Source organism: Heliangelus exortis, chromosome 19 (genome assembly GCF_036169615.1).
Source record: "Heliangelus exortis chromosome 19, bHelExo1.hap1, whole genome shotgun sequence".
Classification (NCBI taxonomy): Eukaryota; Metazoa; Chordata; class Aves; order Apodiformes; family Trochilidae; genus Heliangelus; species Heliangelus exortis.
This window is the reverse complement of record NC_092440.1, coordinates 13,036,677-13,056,318: the sequence shown is the minus strand read 5'-3', so window position 1 is coordinate 13,056,318 and position 19,642 is coordinate 13,036,677. Positions and strand designations below refer to the sequence as shown.

Sequence of the window (19,642 nt, the reverse complement as noted above, 5' to 3'; positions counted from 1 at the left end):
CCCTTCCCCTTTGATCTTTCCCTGTTATTTTTTATTCTGACTGAAGCCCTCCAACATCAAGGGTTGTGCTGGAGCAGGCAGAGGAATCACCACAACAACCCAGCCTTTGATTTAATTTTTGTTTTCACTTATTTTCATCTGAGCTGGCTGGACAGATGCTGAGCCCTCAGACAGAAGCTCTCTTCATGTCCTACAGAGGGGCTGTGGGGGCACAGAGCTGCACATCCCCCCCCAGCTGCTCCAGCATCCCAGCCCAGGCACCATTTCACACTTCATAAATGACCAGCAGCCTGCAGCCCTCCTGGGCAGGTTGTGACTCTTGTAAAACACCTGCAAGGTAATTACTCTGCCCCATTTAATATTTAAGAGAAGCAGCAGGAAAACACAGGGGCAGCACCAGCTCGGTCTCACTCGACTGCCCACACGTGCTCCCTGGCCAGCAACTGGGCTTCTCTTTTTCATTTCAATTTTTTTTTATTACTCCGGGAAGGGGCAGGGAGGGCAAAGAGGCTCCTCCTGGCTTGAATGGTTAATTTGTCTGCCCTGCACTAAATTCTCCAGTCAATTCTCTGCTGACCCATTGCCTGATGTACGACATATTAAAGCCCATCTATATCAGAGGGAAGAACTGTGTAATGGGGTGATTAAAGAAATCTGCCACTCAGGCTGCAATTCCCCCACTCTCTGCAATAAAGACGTCAGAGCACTGAACAAATAGTGCCATAACAGCATGCAGGGAGGAAACCCCCAGCCCAGGGGCCGTGGTGGGGATGGTAAAAACCTCCAGGCAGGAGAGGCAATGTCAGCAGGAACCCCCACAACACCCCCAAGGAGCCAGCAGCAGCAGCTGGGGGATTCCCGCTATTCCTGGTGTTTTCTGCTCCTTGAACCCTGGACCACATCCCTCGTGCTGAGCAGGGAAACCACCCCTGACACCCCCCAAGGTGGGGGCTTGGGCTGCTCACAGCAGCACCCCCAGCAAACCCCCTCCTTCTGGGGACCCTGCAGCTCAGCATGGTTTGTGCTCCCCCTTCCCCAGGGAGCAGCAGCCACCCTATTCTGCCTAAATCCTCAACATCCTCTTGCCTGGGGAAAAGAATTCCCAAGGACATCCATCCATCCATCCATCCATCCATCCATCCATCCATCCATCCATCCATCCATCCTCCAGCAGCTGGATGGTCACTGCACCCAGCCCCAGCCCCTGGAGACCCTCTCTGAGCCTTTCCCCCGAAGTCACCGGGGGAAAAACTTCTGTGGGCTGCAAGTGATGGAGACAGAGAAGCACCAACCTCCCGACACAGAACCACCCAGCAGCAGCAGCAGCAGCAGCAGCAGCAGCAGCAGCAGCAGCAGCAGCAGCAGCAGCAGCAGCAGCAGCAGCAGCAGCAGCAGCAGCAGCAGCACTGCCCTCCCCAGCCTGGAAACCGAGGTGCTGAAGAGCAAAAGGCTTCAGCAGAGAAAATCTGGCAAGGGCAGGAGGCCACCCCTAAAGCAACCCCAGAATTCCTTTGATGAGTGGTGCAGGGAAGCAGAGGAGCCCTCCCGGCAGGAATCGGGAGGAATTGGCTCGCCCACAGCACAGGCACCGGGTCAGGGGTTCGGCAAAGGAAAAGCCCAGAGAGGGCTGAGAGCAAAGGGGAAACCGGGAGCATCGGGAGGAGGGGCGGGAGGAGGGGCACAGAGCCCTGACGAGGTGGGAATTTGGGTTTGCAGGGGTTTTTGCAGCGTTTTGTGGTTTGTTTGGTTGTGGTTTTGCTTGGTTGGGTTTTTTGCTTTTTGTTTTTGGCGGGGGTTAGTTTTGGGGGTTGGTATTTTTTTTGTTTTTTCCTGGGTTGTTTTTTTTTTGCAGATCCTGGGGGTTTTTTTTGCAGCCCCTCCGTGTCACCTCACACACATCCCCCCACACCCCCTCCCCACATCTTTCCCCCCTGAGGCAGTGCCAGCCCCGGGGACAGAGGTTTTTGTCACCACAGAGGAGCTGGCACAGTGCCCGTCCCGGTCCCACCTCCTGTCAGCAACAGGCAGCGATGAAGAAAAAAAAAAGAAAAAAAAAAAATTAAATTAATTAAAAAAGGAGGGTAAATCTGGGCATTGAGCTGGGAGGGGAGGGAGAACAAGGTGTCATTTCCACATCAGTTCAGGAAAGGAAGGTCACGTCGACTCCGAGGCTGTAGGGATAATGAAGGGTTAAGGATGGGGGAGGTTTAAGCCGGGGGGGGGGGGGGGAGTCACCTGGGGACCGGGAAGGATTTCAGCGATCTGGAGCCTCTTTTGCAGCCGCAGTCGCCTGTGTTAAAGGCTCGGTGGGGAGGCTGCAGAAAGCAGGGAGCTGCGATGCTTTTATTTTTGTAGCAGGCAGCAAAAGGGACAGCTTGAGAGGCAGCTGAATGCCGACCCCCAGCTGAGCCCCAAACCTCCTTCCCGGTTAAACAGGCAACGAATAAATGAAAACACGCAGGATTCTGCAGCCCGGGACAAAGGGGACTGAAAGACTCAGGTGAATGGGTACCTAGGATGCCCTGCTGGCCTCCGGCTGCTGAGCTGCTGCTTTCCCACAAAAAGAGCCGCCCGGATCCATTTCAAAGGCCCCGGGAAGCAGCGCTGGCACCGGGACAGAGCAGGCTGGGGAAATTCAACTTTTTCTCCCCAGTGTCTCCCTAACTGCAAGGGTCTTCTCCACTCCCAGCCAGGGAGAGGGGGGGTTCTCCCTCCTGGTTTATTCCTGGGCAAAGGGAACTTGTGACGGGAAAAAAGGTGGATTCAACCTGCACAGCTGGAGCCTGGGATGTGTGCCAGGGGCTGTGCCAGGGGCTGTGACACGGGCAGCAGTGCCAGCAGAACCAGCAGAAGATCAGAACGGGGCTCCCTCAGGTGAGATTTCAAGGAGAGGATTTTGAATATGCAACTTCAAAGTGCATGAGAGGGGAAGGGAGGAGGTGGCTATGGAGAGACAGATTTAACCACATTAAAGCAGCCATTGCCCCCCACTGAGGCTTTTGCTCCACCTGGCTTTGATCCATTTTTTATCCATATTTCCTTTCATTTCTCCCCTTTTGTTGAGGCACAATGGGGGAATCAATACCAGAGGAGTGATGCTGAGACATGCTCTGGTTGTTAATCCCATACCCAAGTCCTCTCTGAAGCCCCAAGCCCTGCCTGGGCCTGCTATTAACAATCTATTCCTGCTGGAATAATTGCCACCATATTTGTTGAATATAGCACTGGATTCACTTCTAGACTGACTTGCAGGATGCTGGGGACAGAAAGCTCAGCACGTTTGGGCAAACCAGCCCAGGTGCCCCAGCAAAGCCCCTGTGGCCAGCACAGGATCTGTCCCTTGGTCACCCTTAGGAGACACAGCTCCAGAATCTGCTCTCCTGAACACCCTCAAGGCAGAAGGACTTTGTTTGGAGCCTTATCCCACACACTTTAGCCTGAGACAGCAGGGTTGTTTTTTAAAAAGCTGGAAGGGCATTAGGGAAGCTGGAGATGGGGAAAGGGAACACCAGAGAGAGGGAGAGAGAGAACTTGCTGTGAGTAATGACAGCGTTCATCCTTTTAAGATAATTAATAAAGAATTAATGGCAGAAATTAGCATCCGATGTGTTATGACATGTTGCAGGAACATTTAGAAATGTCTGTGGCTCAGTTTATAGCAGCCTTTGTGCAGCCCTCGTGAATTGACAAGTGTAAATCAATGTGGCTGTCTCACAAGTGGGTTAGAGCACATCTTGCAATAATTTATAAGGGCTAAGGCATTAACAAAGTCCTTATAAACACCATCTTCATCCAGACTCATCCTATTAACATTCAGTTACTGTATTAGACACTCAGGAGATTATAAAATCATTGTCACCTGAAGCCATCCCTTCCCAGTGTCACTGGGGACAGAGTCCCAACAAAGGAGTCAACCACTGTGATCCTCCCCATGGGGCTGGCAGCCCCCATCCCCATCCTGCAGCCCCCATCCCCATCCCTCAGGGCTGGGCATGGACATGGAGCATCTCCCACCTCCTCTGGGCAACCACCAGCTCAGAGCAGCCCCAGTCTGCATCATTCCCAAGGACCCCACACACCACTGGGATGTGGCTCCTCACCCCCTTCCAGCCCCTGGCACCAGGAGGAGGTACAAGGAGAGGGGGAGAGGGCTCTCCTTACCTTTACAGGCACCAGCAGCTCCCAGGTGATAGATGGCAGCTAAGATGTGCCAGATGGCCACCTGCTCCTCTGCTGTGATGCCCAAGGTGCCCATGGCAGCCCGCAGCTGGGCAAAGGCCACTGAGGCTTTCTGCTTCTCCTCGGGCTGCAGGGGGAAAGAGATGGGAAGGGAAATGTCCCTGCTTCTGCTGGAACACCCTGGGATGGGGGGCACAGACAGGGGGATGCAAAAGGGGCAGCGTTTCTCCCTACCTTGGAGAAGGGTTTGATCCCAAAGGAGTTGTTCTCAGTCACTTGATGTAAGTGCAGCGTTGTCCTGCAAGGAGGAGCAGACACTGAGACTCCAGCTGCCTCCTGCCCACCCCCCAGGGGGCATCTCCAACCCCCCCTGCAGCCCCTTTGCCTTTACAGCAACATCCAAGGGGTTGCTGGCACCAAATGCACCTGGAGCCTCTGCCCGGGGACAGGCAGCTTGTGGGGAAAGCCAGAAGCAGGGAAAGGGTTTTCTGATCATTTGATCAACCCCTAATATCACTTGTAGTGAAAGGTGCAACAAAAAAAACCCAAAAAAACCAAAAAACACCAGCAACCCCCCTGCTGCCTGGAGAGTCTCAGGGGTGCACAACTCCCTGCAGCTCCACTGATGTGGTCACCCTCCCAGTCTCCCATCAGAGGGGTCTCAAACTCGGCGTTGCTGGAGCAAACTGTGGGATGGGTGTTAGGGGAGGGATGGGGGATGGCAGGGGGGTGAGGAGAGGAGCTGCACACCCACCTCTCTGCTGCATCCAGCCCCGCCAGCATCAGGGGGAAGATGTTGAAGCTGCTCTCCCCGGGGGGCTGCTGGGCAACACGGCCCCGCTCCAGCAGCATGGTCTGGGGAGGGGGGGGCAACACAGCAAATGTGAGACCCCAGGACACAGGCAGGGACCCCAGCTCCAGCCCTCTCCTCCCTCTGGGGCCATGGGCAGCTCTGATTTAAGGGCTTTTTCCTGCCAGCCCCGTGGTGAGAAGAGCCCCCGGATGCTTCTGCTCCAGGCTGCTCCTCCAACCCCCACCCCCTGCTGCTCCCACCCCCCCAGGCTGGCTGGGAACCCCCCCGGGGATGTTCACCCCTTCTCCTGAGCACCCCTGGGCTCAGCCCCAGCCCTCCCACCCCAGCAGTGCCCTGGGGGTACCTGGAGGTGAGCAGCAGTTATCTGCCCCGTGGCACTGAAATCCAGGGACAGGAGCATGGAGAAACGTGTGGAGCTGGAGCTGTGCCTGGTGGTCACTGAGCCAAAGGCTCTCAGCACCGTGAACATCGCCTGGATCTTCTCCACTGCAAAACCACAGCCCCCTGAGCCACCTCCTGAGGGGTGCTGCAGCCCTGCAAGCTTGTTGGGAGAGAGCCAGACCCTGCCAGGGCTGCACCAGCACAGCACCGAGGGTGCCAGCAAGTGCTGGAGGGGCTTCTCCTCCTGGCTGGGCCTCCACCTGCTCCTCCTGAGGGTCTGTCCCAGCATGCTGGGACCCAGAGCCCCCAAAGGGAATGGGGACAGCATCCCACACTGCCTCCAGCCTGGGAGGGACGTGTCACCCTGCTCCAAGCTGTCCATCAGCCCTTGCCCAGAGCTCCCAGATCCCAGCCTGCTCCTGACTCCCTGACAGCACCCACCCTCTCACCTCACCCATCGCTTGACTGGGTGGGAAAAGTGCTGACACAAGGAGCAGATAAATGATTCCTGTACCCCAATTCCTGTACCTGACACCCTGCCCTCCAGGCTGATCCCCAATTCCTGTACCTGACACCCAACCCTCCACGCTGCCCCCCAATTCCTGTACCTGACACCCTGCCCTCCAGGCTGCCCCCCAGTTCCTGTACCTGACACCCTGCCCTCCAGGCTGATCCCCAATTCCTGAACCTGACACCCTGCCCTCCAGGCTGCCCCCCAATTCCTGAACCTGACACCCTGCCCTCCAGGCTGCCCCCCAATTCCTGTACCTGACACCCTGCCCTCCAGGCTGCCCCCCAGTTCCTGTACCTGACACCCTGCCCTCCAGGCTGCCCCCCAATTCCTGTACCTGACACCCTGCCCTCCAGGCTGCCCCCCAATTCCTGTACCTGACACCCTGCCCTCCAGGCTGATCCCCAATTCCTGAACCTGACACCCTGCCCTCCAGGCTGCCCCCCAATTCCTGAACCTGACACCCTGCCCTCCAGGCTGCCCCCCAATTCCTGAACCTGACACCCTGCCCTCCAGGCTGATCCCCAATTCCTGTACCTGACACCCTGCCCTCCAGGCTGCCCGCCGTGCCCACCAGGTACTCCAGGGCTCTCTGGCAGCACGAGGTTTTCCCAGCCCCGCTGCGCCCCATGGGCAGGATGCTCTGGTCCCTCCTCTGCAGCAGCAGATTCCTGTAGGCTCTCTGTGCCACCGAGCAGATGTCTGGGGCCAGGCCCTCCCTCTTCCCCTTCAGCACCTGTGGGCAGCGAGAGAGTGGGGAACATGCCCCAAAAGCAGGCTCCTTGTAGAGAAAAAGCTGAAGATGTGTCACACGGGGTTGATGGTTCCTCCTCAGGGTGCAGAAACCCACCCCCACCCCCCTAAGGTTCCCTGTGGAAGGGGACACAACCCCCAGCCCGGCTGCAACATCAGCAAAGGGTTGGGGACTATCCCAGGAACCTGCAGCAGGACCTGCTCCAACCTGGCCACGAGCAGGAGCTCTGTCAAGCATCACCCCAGGGCCCAGGCCCTGAGATCTTTCAGACTGCTCAGCATGCAGCCCCAGCAACACAAAACCATGAAAAAATCGGTGCTAGGAACAGTTTCCAGTGAAAAGCACCCCAAGCCCCTGCATTTTCCAGCCCCGAGTATCCCTGCACCTCAAACATCCTCAGAGCAACATCAGCTGTAGAACACCCCAGGCCCTGAGTGTCCTCAAACCATCCCCCACCCCTCTGGCTTCCCAAACCCGATCCTCCCCCCTCCTCAGCCCCAAATGTCCCCAGAGCATCCCCCACCGCATCCCCCACCGCACCCCTGCCCCGCCGTGACCTCAGAGCATCCCCAGCCCCGCACGTCCCGATGACCACCCCCGCTTCCGCCGTCCTCAGAGCCCGCGACAGTCCCACGGTGCCACCTGCTGGCACCCATGGGCATCCCCGCCGTCCCCACGAGGGTCGGTGACCGCTTCCCGCGGGAGATCCATCCCCCCCCTCCCGCCCACCTTCCCCGAGGCGCTGCTCGCCCCGATGGCCACCAGGCTGGGCCCGGCGAAGGTGCAGGGCTGGCGGGCGCGGTAGCGCTGCTGCAGCGTGTGGAGGACACTGCACTCGTTGAGGCTGAGGAGCGAGGCCAAATCCTCGGTGTAATCCAGGCTGGGGGGGTTGGTCTGGAGGGAGAGAGCCAGAGCACCCCCTCAGCTCTGCTCTCGGAGCCGGATCCCACCCAGCCCGGACCGATCCAGCCCGGGAAGAATGCCCCAGGGGTTGCTTCGGGTCTAATCCTGATTCCAGACACTGTGGGTGGGGGTCGCAGCCTGAAATGAGGAGGGGGCTCACCCGCTGCACGCTGTCCTCATCCACCTCGGTGATGCTGCCGTCCGCCTCCCGCCGCACCCTCACCCTCCCCGCCGGCAGCTCGGGGGTCCCCACGTCGGGTTTCAGCTGGGTGGCTGCAATGAGAGGCGGTGAGACCACCCCCCACACACCCAGCACGGCCCGGGGTGGGATGAGGAGCTGCCCAGGAGTCATGAACACAGCCCCGGCAGCACCCAGAGCCCCCCCTGCTCCCACCCACATCCCGGCTGCAGACAGCGTGGATCTCGGGGCTGGGAAGTGAGGGAATGGGAGTTACCGAGGGTGAATCCATCCTCCTGGATCAGCCAGACCTTCTCTGCTTCGTACCAAGCGTCCCTCGGAGCCTGCGGGGGAGGAGAGAGGGGAAGGGTGCAGGAACCGGGCAAAACAGAGCTGGACAAACCCCACTTGTCCCAGGGATGGCAGCAAATCCAGGCACAGCCTCTGCCCCTCCCCTGCCCCACCTGAGCCCCTGCAGACGGCAAAAGAGGACAGAAAGGCAGAGAATGTCCCCAGGACACGGGGAGACAGCCCAGCAGGGCTGCAGACTCATTACCTGCTCCTTGGCTGTGCCCTCGCCCTCCTCTGTACTTGCTCCTGCTGAGGCCTCCTCTTTGCTCTCCTTTGGTGCCTCCTCTTTGCTCTCCTTTGGTGCCTCTTTGCTCTCCTTTGGTGCCTCTTTGCTCTCCTTTGGTGCCTCTTTAACCTCTCCTGGCTCCTTCTTCACCTTCTCCACCTCCTTTGCCTCTCTTGCCTTTTCTTGGATCCCTCCCGGCTTCTCCTTGGACCCCTCTGACTTGTTTGCAGTTTTTCCAGGCTTTTTAATTTCCCTTGGCTCCTTCTTGCCGCCTCCAACATCCTTCTTCATCTTCTCTGGCTCTTTCCTGGATGGTCCTGGCTCCTTCTTGGCTTCCACCTTGTCTGGGTGCTGCTGGTGGTTCGGGGGTGCCCCCTTCTCCTTCTTGGTGCTCTCAGGGCCTGTCCCCTTGGGTGGGATCCCCTCCTTTGCTGGGACTTTGCTGCAGAGCTGGGGGCCCTTGCTGGGTGTGGGGGCTGGAGCAGGGGGGGTGCCTCCTGGGCAGGGGTCCTTGGGGCTCTTCTCCAGGCACAACCCCTTCACAGCCTTGGCAGCCTCAGGCTGAGAGGGCTCCACTGCTTTGGGGGCAGCTGCTGCTGTGCTGGGTGCAGGGGCTTTGCTGGGGGTGGTCCCCGGGGCAGCCTTCCCAGGTGGCAGCTCCTTGGGTGTGGGGGCAGGGACCCCCTTGCCCCTCTGCTCCACGGTGTGCAGCCCGTTCTGCAGTGGCTGTCCCTTGCTGGCCACCTCTCCCCTGGTGGCTGGGGTGTCCTTGGCCTTGTCCTCCTCCACGGGCTGCCAAGCAAAGGAGAGAAGTCAGGTCAGAGGGGGAGAGGGCAAAGGACCCAACCCCAGCCCTGGCCTCAGGATCCACAGCCTGGTGTGGGATGCCTGAGCAGGACACAGCTCCAGCCCTGACCCACTCACTGTGGGCTCAGCCTGCCCAGACCTGGCTGCACAGTCCCAGGCAGCAGCATCCTCATCACCCTCCTCCTCCCTCTCAGCCATTCAGTCCCTGCCTGGGGATGCCCCACACGCTTCCAGGCTCAGTGAGCTGAACCACAGAGCTTTGTTCTCTGCTTTATTACCCCCCTTCCAATCGAGCAGGGCAGGAATGGCAAAGCTGCACTAATGGATTCTGCAGCACTGAGTGGCAGAGGCTGACAGGGGCTGCAGCTCATGGCGTGCTGAGTCCCAGCCCCACCATCCAACCCTCCTCTTGCAAAAAAAAAAAAAATCCTCAGCTACCCATCTGGGGCAGCACTGTGGGGCCCTGCTGCCCCCCAGCCCCCAGGAACTGGTTGGAGCTGGGGACAGGTGGGGACACCCAGCCAGCACCGTGTCCCTGGTTGCTGTGTGGGGTTCCCCACTGCTCACCTCCTGTTTCAAGCTGGCCTTGGCCTCTTTCTTCTGCTTGGCCACCTTGGCTTCCTTCTCGGTCTCCCTCACGAGCTGCTTGATGAACCCCCCGGGGATGACAGAGAGGAGCAGAGGGGGGGGAGATGGGGCCGGGCCCCGATCCTCGTCCCGGATCTGTTGGGAAGAGCAGAGTCTGGATTACAGGCTGGGCACAGGGAGGGACCCCCGGCAATGAGAGGGACAGCAGCAGTGCAGCAGCAGCACCCGGGTCTGTCGGGCACCCACAAGCACATTCGGGGATGCTGTGGCGAGCAGGAGAAGCACCAAGAAAAAAAACAAAAAAGCCCTGCAGAAGAGCACCAAGCCTTCTGCATGTCACCAAGGTCTGGGGGCAGCCCTGGGTCCCCGGCAGCTCTGTCACAGCCACGGCAGGATCTGTCCTGGCTGCAGCAAGGCAAGAAGCAGCTCCTGAGATCTCTGCAGCCCCATGCAGACCCGCAGTCCCTCCGTGCGGCCCCAAGCCCAGACCCTGCCCCGCATCCCGCAGCAGCACCGAGCCCGGCAGGGCCCCGCAAGGCTCAGCCCTGCAGCCGACATCGTTCCCTCAACAGCAGCAAATCTGCTCCAAACCAGAACATTCCAGCCGGGAGCAGCAGGAGCGACGTGCACGTGGCAGCGAGGGGACACCAGCCCCGGAGGCGTGTGGCAGGGTGGCTGCGGTGTGTGTCCCCCCCCCCACGGCCCCTGCCCAGCACCCTGAGCATCCATCCAGCCCCACACCACCGCCGGTACCGCCCCGGACCCGAACTTTCCTTCTGCTCCCAGAGGGCGAGGCGGGAGGAGATGGCCATGGCGAGCAGGGACGGGGCTGTGCCGAGAGCCGCGGGGCTGTGCCGGAGCACGGGTGGGGAGAGAGCAGAGAATTAGCCAGGAGCAGCGTGACCTTGCCCCAGCAGCCCCGGCACCGAGGGGACAGGGCCACCGGCAGCCACCAGCGGCCACCAGCAGCCACCGCCGTCCCCCAGCACGGGGAGGGGCGTGGGAAGGGGGTGGTCCGGGGTGACGGTGACACTGAGAGGACCCCGCTGCCCTGGGCCGGGTGGCTCAGGGTGGCCACGGGAGCCTTCCCGGGCCGACCCCCCAGCTTCACCTGTCGAGATCATTCATGCCCCCAGCAGGTCGCAGCGGCCGCATCTCCTTGTACAGTAAAGGGCAGGGGTGGGGGACAGCCAGGGCCCGGCTGAGGAATGTCCCTTTGCCTTCTGGGGACGCAGCACCGGGTTCCACCTGCCCTGCCTCCCTTTGGGGACCGGCTCTGTCCCCGTGCTGTCACCCCGAGCCTCTGCCACCCATCCCTGAGGGGGGGGCCGGCCCCAAACGTCGGCAGCAGAGCCCAAGGGGGTGCCCAGAGTGCTCACCCCGCTGGATCCTCAATCCCTGCTCCACACGTGGGGAAACTGAGGCACGGCAGGGGATGTGACTCAACCAAGCACACAGCACGGCCCGAACACGGGCTGGGGACCGCGACCTGGGGACCACCAGCACCCCCACTCCCCCCACCCGGGGAGCAGGACTCAGCCCCATTCAGCCGTTCGGGTCTGGTCCTCAGGCAGGAACCACCCAGGACCAGGTGCCAAGAGCTGAGGCCACCGAGGGGGTCCCGGCCCCCCCTCCCGCAGGGAGCAGTGTCCCCATTCCCAAGGCAGCCCCCCAGCTCCTCTCCCCAGCACAGCCCGTGGCTGGAAGCCGCCCCCGGAGCCGGGGCTGCCGCTATCACCATCATCCATTCCCACCTAAAAATAACCTCCCCGCCGAGGGGCCCGCCTGCCCGCACACCCAAAAAGCCCCACTTTGACCCCCACCCCAACCCTCCCACCCCACAGGACCCCCCCCACACCACCACCGGAGTGTCCGTACCTGGGTGGGGGGCTGCGGGCTCGGGGGCCTCCACCGGCAGCGGGCTGGGCGGGAGCGGGCAGCCCAGAGGGCAGGCGGGGGGTGATGGGCGGCAGCGGGAGCCTCCCCCCGGGGCTGGCAGCTGAGGTGACACATGTCACGGCTAAAAATACCCGCGGCGGTGGCACCGGGGCCTCCGCTGGGGAGAGGCGACGGCACCGCGGGGCCCTCCCAGCCCCTCCGCACACGCGCGTGTCACCCGTGTCCCCCCTGCCACGAGAGGGGGAACCGCGCCGGGCAGACCCGAGACACCCCAGGGGTGATGCAGGGGGTGGGGGGGACCGGGGGCTGCACCCCCAGCCACATCCTTGCCCCGCACTGTCCCACCAGCCAGCACCTCCCCACGCGTGGGGACACGGGGACCAGCACCGCAGGTGAAGGACGGTGATGGGACTGAGCTCTGTGTGGAGGTGAGGGGTGCAGGGGTTGGCCCAACAGAACCCGGTACCAGAAAGGGAGAGGTGAGAGCAAAAGAAGCAGGAGACAGCCCACAGGCAAAGGACGGATTTTATTATTGGGGTTCTCATCGTCTGAGAGCAGCTGTACTGACCAACACACAGAAGCAGCGTAGCTGTGCCGAAATAACCCTTTAAAAAAATAAAATAAAATCTAAAAAACAACGTCGGGATGACCCAAGTGTGGCACATCAGTCACAAACAGCTGAGGACTGTAAACTCGGAGTAGTCTCTGTGAGAAGTACTACTGAAGGTGCAGCAGCAGCCCCTCCTCTGCACAATAAATATGAAAAGAGCCAAGTACATAAAACAAAGAATGATTCTCATAGATACAATATCTAAAGTTATTTACAGATACTGGCTTTTCTTACCATTAAATTACACATTTAAAACAGGTTTTCTTTCAATAGATTTCTTTACACCCCTAGTAGCTATTTGTGTGAATCTGCTCCTTTCTGTTGTGTCTTTTTTTTTTTTTTTTTTTTTTTGAAGGACCAAATGTTGTCACTGAAACAGTGCTTGTAAAAACACCTCTCTTTCTTAGGATGCTCGTGCTTTATTCTGTTTTTCAGACTCATTTTAATTTGCCATCTCACCCATTCTCTGATCTCTCTTTCCTTAGGGAAAAATGCCTGCTAAAACTGGGAAAGCCTCTTCCCAGCCCCACATCCAGGCAAGCCCACAGCTACCCATGGTCCCTGACCTGCTCCAGCCTGGCAGGACAGTGAGTCCCAACCCTGGACAAAACCCCAAAAAACATATTTCTGACCCTGGTGCCCAGATTTTCCAACAAATCCCTGCCTGGGCACATGCAGTGGGTGAGATCCCAGCCTCACATCCACCTCTGGCCTCTGGGTGCTCTCAGGCAGAGCAGAGCAGCTCAGTAACTCAGCCAGGAAGAAAACAGGAGCAGGCAGGGGTGAGGGGGAGAAAACAGGGCAAAAAGCAGGGAAAAGCAGGGAAAAGCAGGGAAAAGCAGGGAAAAGCAGGGAAAAGCAGGGAAAAGCAGGGAAAAGCAGGGAAAAGCAGGGAAAAGCAGCCATCCCCTTCCAATCCTGGCAGCATCTCAAGAGGTGACTTTAGCAGCACCACTGGCAAATGCCACAGCTCAGCCTCCAGGGGCTGTGTGGTTAATCCCAAAAAGCACCTGCAAACCCCAAAGAGAAGAGCATGTACCCCAAACCCCAAAGAGAAGAGCATGTACCCCAAACCCCAAAGAGAAGAGCATGTACCCCAAACCAGCAGCACATCCTCTGCCACCCTGAGTACTCCTCACCCTGCAGAGGCCATCGCTGCCCCTGCCCTGACTTTTAGCAAAGGGTTTGTTATCTGGTGGATTCCCAGCTCCCCTTGAACCCTCTCGGGAAGGAGGTGCCTGGTTTGGTTACAGCCAACACCCCAGCAAGCCCCCAGCCCCCCCAGCCCAGCCTGCCCCGTGGCTACTGGCAGTGAGGGGTTGGCTCCTGGGGCCCTTTCAGCCCCCCAAGCACCAACCCCAGCCCAGGCTCCAGCCTGCCTGTCAGAACCAAGTTAAATCCCCCTGAAACAGCAGAAATCCTTCCCAGCAGATATTTTTGGGTGCCTGTGAGCCCATCAGGCTCTGCTCCAGCACTCAGCCCCTTTCCACCAGCAGGAACCTCACCATTCGAGCCCTTTCCAAATACCTGAGCTGATTCCCAGACCCCGAGCAGATTCCTCACCCCAATTTAAGGTCACGAATCCCCAGTAACCCAGCACAGACTCAGAGGAATAAAAGCTGACTCTGCCATGCCAAGGAATAAAGGGGAATATCAGAAACACCACAGCCAGGGTTTATTTGCACCCTCACTATTTATGAGCTTTTCAGATGCTCCCAGAGTCACAAACCACTGCACTTTGAGATGGTCCCAGCAGTGCCTGCAAGTCCCTGTGCTCGAAACAGAAGGGTACAGACTGACAGAAACTATTTCAACTTTATTATGAAAAACAGAATAAAGCTGACTGGTCCTGCTTGAAAGGAACGGCCATTCCATACACAGATGGAGCAGAAACTCTGTGGAATGTCAGAAGTTGGAGAAACATGTATTTAATAAATAATATAAAATGCTTTTTTTTCTTTTTTTGTTAAAATAGAATTCTTGGTTTTATACCTACATAGCATAGCAACCTTTACATAAACAAAATAAAGCTGAGTCTGTGATGATTAGTTTAACACGAAATAAAAATACAATTTAACAATAGTATTAAAACAGCCAATGTTCAATCCACACAATATGTACACCATGGAATAGAAATCAACAGAAAACAAAAGTAGATTATCTTGAAATTCCTCATACTTTTGGATATACATAGGTTCTCTGTATACTTTAGATATTTCCTTTTTTTTTTTTTTTACAATATTAAAATTAATACTATGCTTTTTCAAAATACGCCTCTCAGATTATTCTTTTTTTTTTTTTCATTAACCTCTAGAACTGACCCAGTCCTGACATTAATCAACAACAACTAGAATTATTTACTTCCTACTGTACACTTCACAATAAGTCCTTTCCTCTTTAGATATTCTGAACATTTCAGAGTTTAAGTAACTGTGTCCTTGCCCTCTGCTGCCTGGGGAGCTCCCAGTGCCCCCCAGTGCCTCCCAGTGCCCCCCAGCTCAGCCAAACCCCCCCGAGCCCCCAGCCCTGTCCCTGCCCAGCTGCCAGGAAAGGGGCAGCATCCCCACCTCCAGCCAGGTCACTGCTCAGGGTTTAATTTACTGTGACCCACCTGGAACTGATGCAGGAGGCATCAGAGGGCAGGGGGGGCTCCATCCTGCAGGATCTGGGGGTCCAGCCCCAGCCCCCCAGCAGCTGCCTGCAGGGGATCCCAGTTGGATGAACAGGTTTGGAATTAGCACCCAATGCACAACATTCCCTGTGCCCCATGCCCTGGACTGCACACACCAGAACAAAACCAACCCCAGGAGCCTCTGGCCAGTTCCAACCCTTGCAAAAGTGGAAGAGAAAAAAAAAAAGGAAAAAAAAAAAAAAAAAAGAAAAAGAAAAAAAAAAAAAAAAGAAAACCAACTGTTGCCACATCTCCAAAGCAGAGTTCTTGAATTTCCTTAATTTCAGCCAAGCTGAGGTCTCTGTCCTGGAAGTGTGCATGGTCAGCACAGCCCTGTCCTGACCCACCAGGCTTCCCAGCCCCACAGCCAAATATTCTGAGCCTCCCCAGAGCCTATTTTTGAAGCCTTATGGGGGGTAACACGTGGGGAACGTCAAGGCAAGCTGGATCAGCTCCAGAGCCTCTCTCACTGCACTGGTTTGAGGAGGGACTGGTGAGGCTGCAGCCCTGGACTTGGCTGGACTGGGGACAAGACCCAGAGCTCAAACACAACTCATACCAAGGAGGTTTTATAGTTAGGAAGCTCGACAGCTCACACCCAGATGAAACATTTTAAAAATAAAATAAAATTCGTAAATGTTCCTTTAACAGTTTCATGAATTTGCAAAATTATTACTGGATAAATTTGAGTAACAAAAATTTGTACCAGCAGAGCTGGGCCTTCTCAGCTGACACCCACCAAGCTCCTGACCAGCTCCAAAGCTTCCTCAGTTGCACTCTGCTTCCAGCAGGAATAAATTCAGTGCTTTGCTTCTCCTGCACGTAAAATTTTAACTCACAAAAAGTGAGATTTTGGTGAGCATTTGATGTATCCCTGCTCTTGCAGTGAGACATTAATTTACAGCAACTCTCATCTATCAACACTGCCATCCGACCTCAGAGTGGGGAAAGGGGGAGGGAAGAAGGGGGGGGAAGGGGGAGAAAAGGGGGAAGAGTGAAAAAAAAGACAGGGAGGAAGAGGGAAAAAAAGGGGGAAACAGAGAATAGAGCTGGAGCTCCCCTAAAAGCCACTCTGATCCCCTGAGCAGAAACTCCCCCTTTCCAGCACCACGTCACCCCTGCACTTGCTCTCCAGTCTTCCTGCATTTGTCAGCTTGTTCTTTAGAGACACAGAGTAATTAGAAAACAATCTCTGCAGCACTGAGGGCACGTGGGTCTGTCAGGGGAGCATTTAACCCAGCTGTCTGGCATGGAAGTCTCCAGTTTGAAACAGAAGAAACAATTCCCGTCCACGCTTAAATCTTGGTGGATTTTTTTTATTACTATTTGTTTAATAAAAATCTGTGTTTAATCATTTACTCAGCTCTGCTGATGCCTGAAGCTCTGATTTCTTTTATATTTACTTCCCTGAATATTAAAAAGGAGTCCTACAAACGTGGCCATGCTGCATCAGGCACCACCACCACCCCCTGCTCTCTGCCTTCAACAAGATTTTCTGCAGCTACAGCACAGTCCTCATGCAGAACATCACCAGCAAGGACCTTTGTCCAAGGAAAAACTTCAGAGAATTTGGTACCTAAAGCAGGAACAATCAGCTGGGAGCAATATCTAAGATTTTGCTCTGGAGGATGGAGCCCCAGCTCTCCCTCACCACCAGGAGAACCACTGCCTCCCACACAGAGACCCCAGCACACACCAGTTTCTCACTCCAGTAACCTCTCTTCCTCTCCCAACAGCACAGTTTTGTGTTAAAAACTGCCAATAAATCAGCTGGCCAAAGAAAAGCACATTTTTTGCCATTCCACTCCCAGCCCTGGTGAGCAGTGCTGCCTGGCAGCATGGCACCCAGGCCAAGGAGCTCCCCACTCCACCCCACTTCAAAATCTGTGTATTTCCATCAGGCAACACACAGCCTGCATCTCACACTCAGTCTCTGGGTTTGAGGCACAGTTTCTGCACAGACACCAGCACCACAGCCTGGGCTGGCTGCACCACAGCCTGCCAAGCTCTGCCAGCAAGGGCTGGGAGTAAAAAGCAAGCATGGAAAAAAGCTCAGAGTGAAGGATGGAACTGCTAATGAAGTCAGAAAGTATGAACAAGTCACATGAGAACCTAGAGCTGCTTTTACCACAGTCTGAGGGTTGGTTTGTTGTTTTTTTTCCAGAGCAAAAATCAAAATGAGAGCAGAGCATGGTATGTAGGGAAAGCTGCCCCCCACCCAGTGCAGTCAGTGGCAGTGAAATGAGATTTTCTGTGCCACACCTTGGTAACCACCACCACTGCCTCAGAGGATGCTGAGGCTGAACATCACTTACCAGTAAGGATGACAGAGAAGCTGGTAGTCTTTTTACAGATTTTGAAAAACAAATAGGGGAAAAAAGAAAAAGAAAATCATTGAGATATCACCTGAGTGGCAGGGGGCATCTTCCCAAATGCATTTTCCCTTTTAGGCTGCAGCAGGTGGTGGGACAGGGGTCACACACGTGTGACAGCACACACTATGCTGAGCTGAGCCATTCCCACTTCTAGAAGCAAATACATCCACATTTTATTACAAGTGTGCTCAGGATATAAACAAGTACTTTGCAAATAATTCTCCTATGTTTGCCAATTTGTACCTTTCTACAAGGAAAACAGGTCTAGGACTCTGCAGTTTCCCATCAGCAACACACCAGCTGCTGGGGGAATAGCTGCTCCCGTTTATGGAGATAAAATTCCCATTGTCTCTAGGGAGCAGGAGAGTTGCACCACCCTAACCAGGCAGAAAATGTTCTCTAAGGTGTTATCAAATCAGGAAAAAAAAAAAAAAATAGTTTTAATTCAGGTCCTGACCTATCTCTTACAAAACATCACAACAACCAGGGGAAGGCTGCCTGCACATGCTCAACGTTGTCTGACAGTCTAAAAGATGATATTTTTGCTTTAGCAAGAGTTTCCACATGACATGATTGATGGTTCAAGTAGAATTAACAGAAATCTGGCATTTGATCAGCTCGTTTTTCAGTTCCATTCTCAGGCTGCTCTCTATGTGGACACTTGGAACTCTCAGAAAGAAAATCAAAAATCCTTTTGCAAGCTGAGCCACGAGATGTGTGCAGGAACCTCCTGAGCTGAGCTACAGCAAAGGTCTGGGACATCTACACTGGGAGAACACACTTGCTTAATGTTTCTGTGTACAACAGAGAAGGATCCACAAGTCCCACAACTGAAGAGTGATCCCGAATACGTACCGAGGTACTCAGATATTTTAACCCAGTACATGCACTGGAATGCATGGGATTTGAATAACTTTTTTAATTTTTAAAAAGTGCAGTTGACCTGAAATGGAAAAGAACTGTCTTTATGTTCACTGTAAACTTGTCAAAAGGAATCTGCTCTTTAAAAACTGTGCTAAAATAGTCAATTTATACAACAGAGCACAAGATGAAGCTACCATAAATTCCTCTTCACCAATTATTACTCTATTGTGTCAGTTATAGTACTGCATATACGTAGGAGAAGCAAAACGGTGGTAGCTACTATTAGCAAGTACAACAAACCAAGGGAATAATCTGAGTTCAAGGTTTCCACGAAGTAGCAATAACATTTAAACCACAGGACAGTTAGAACTCAGTACTTCCAAGTGCATAAGAGTCACACTGTTGATCACCAGCAGTATGGAGAAAGGTTATCATCAAGTCAGCAGTAATGGTGGGAACAACACGGCAACACCACAGACCAAAGGTTATCCAGCAGGGCAAGTCTGCAGCTCCTCCCACAGCCGAGGGGTTTCTCAGGGTCACACACACACCAGGGCTGTCCCAGCCAGCAGGAACCACCTCGGCCTCCAGGCTTGGTACACACCAAACCAGGGTATTGCAGAGGAAACAGCATCTTGTCCCTTCCTTCCTTCCTTTCTTCCATCAGTAGTTGGAGAGTAACGGACACCACCGGGGTGTGGGAATGCGTGGGAGCAATAGGCAGCCTCCAAGGTTGGTGATTGCCACCACTGCCAGGAGCATGAAGTCACTTGCCATTGTTTCAGTCTTCACAACCTCCAGAGACAGAGTCCTGACATCATCCCACGCTGTAAACATCTCAACCTCCCTCCTCTCGGCACATCCCGCATCCAGGGCTGCACAAAGTAATTTCCTAAGGATTCTGTGAGACTCGACACGTTGAACAAAGCAGCTTTCTCCTCAGTGAATGTTGCTCCCTGTCTCCTACAGCCCGTTGCTGTTCCTGTGGCTGAGGGGTGGCTTGGAAAGCTCCACAACTGTTGACCGAGATTTGTTGAGGAACTTGGGAGCCCGACGCAGCAACCTCTGCGCCTCGGTGAAGGCTTCTGTCAGCTCCTTTTTCCACTGAACAAATTCTGGGTCGCTCTGAAAGAGAATCAGAAGTAGTTTGGTACTTGACAGTAAAGTGCCAACAGCATCTCCTCTCTCAGACAGCACTTGACACAATGTGGAAAACCCAAAGAAAGGGTTGAATGAGTAACTTGGGCTACTCAGAGCATCCAGCTCCTCCGTCACTGCATGGACCAGGCAAGGTGGAAGCACTGCAGCTGGAGAGGATCCTCTGTGGAGAACCTGCTAAACATGAACCAACTGCAGTGAGACACCTCCCCAAAAGGCCTTTGAAAACCACAGAGGATGAGAAGTTTTCAAGTTTGCAGCAATTTATTAAACTGAGCTCATTGTGGCCCAAATACCACCGAGATCCCCGGCAGGACCTGGCACAGCTGCCACTTCCCTGCTCTCAAAATCTGAGTGAGATAAAAATTTCCCA

The 19,642-nt window shown here is 55.3% G+C and overlaps 2 protein-coding genes across 10 annotated transcripts in view; both read right to left on the bottom strand.

Moving 5' to 3' along the window:
* Positions 1 to 11,690, bottom strand: part of MYO18B (myosin XVIIIB) — a 51,352-nt gene extending 39,662 nt beyond the window's left edge. For 4 of the 5 annotated variants that reach the window (XM_071762800.1, XM_071762799.1, XM_071762801.1 and 1 more), the window contains exons 1-12: positions 11,571 to 11,690; positions 10,468 to 10,541; positions 9,672 to 9,829; positions 8,277 to 9,089; positions 7,998 to 8,064; positions 7,703 to 7,815; positions 7,369 to 7,533; positions 6,423 to 6,621; positions 5,337 to 5,479; positions 4,934 to 5,034; positions 4,414 to 4,477; positions 4,162 to 4,306 (exon numbers count right to left, since the gene is read on the bottom strand). In XM_071762800.1, the coding sequence (XP_071618901.1) occupies positions 4,162 to 4,306; positions 4,414 to 4,477; positions 4,934 to 5,034; positions 5,337 to 5,479; positions 6,423 to 6,621; positions 7,369 to 7,533; positions 7,703 to 7,815; positions 7,998 to 8,064; positions 8,277 to 9,089; positions 9,672 to 9,829; positions 10,468 to 10,504 (2,005 nt within the window). In that variant the 5' untranslated portion in view covers positions 10,505 to 10,541; positions 11,571 to 11,690. The remainder of the gene's footprint in view (positions 1 to 4,161; positions 4,307 to 4,413; positions 4,478 to 4,933; positions 5,035 to 5,336; positions 5,480 to 6,422; positions 6,622 to 7,368; positions 7,534 to 7,702; positions 7,816 to 7,997; positions 8,065 to 8,276; positions 9,090 to 9,671; positions 9,830 to 10,467; positions 10,542 to 11,570) is intronic. The other variant, XM_071762802.1, reaches the window with a different exon arrangement.
* A 408-nt stretch (positions 11,691 to 12,098) lies between these two features.
* Positions 12,099 to 19,642, bottom strand: part of GRK3 (G protein-coupled receptor kinase 3) — a 56,660-nt gene continuing 49,116 nt past the window's right edge. For 2 of the 5 annotated variants that reach the window (XM_071763667.1, XM_071763668.1), the window contains one exon: positions 12,099 to 19,236. In XM_071763667.1, the coding sequence (XP_071619768.1) occupies positions 19,075 to 19,236 (162 nt within the window). In that variant the 3' untranslated portion in view covers positions 12,099 to 19,074. The remainder of the gene's footprint in view (positions 19,237 to 19,642) is intronic. The other 3 variants (XR_011729783.1, XR_011729781.1, XR_011729782.1) reach the window with 3 other exon arrangements.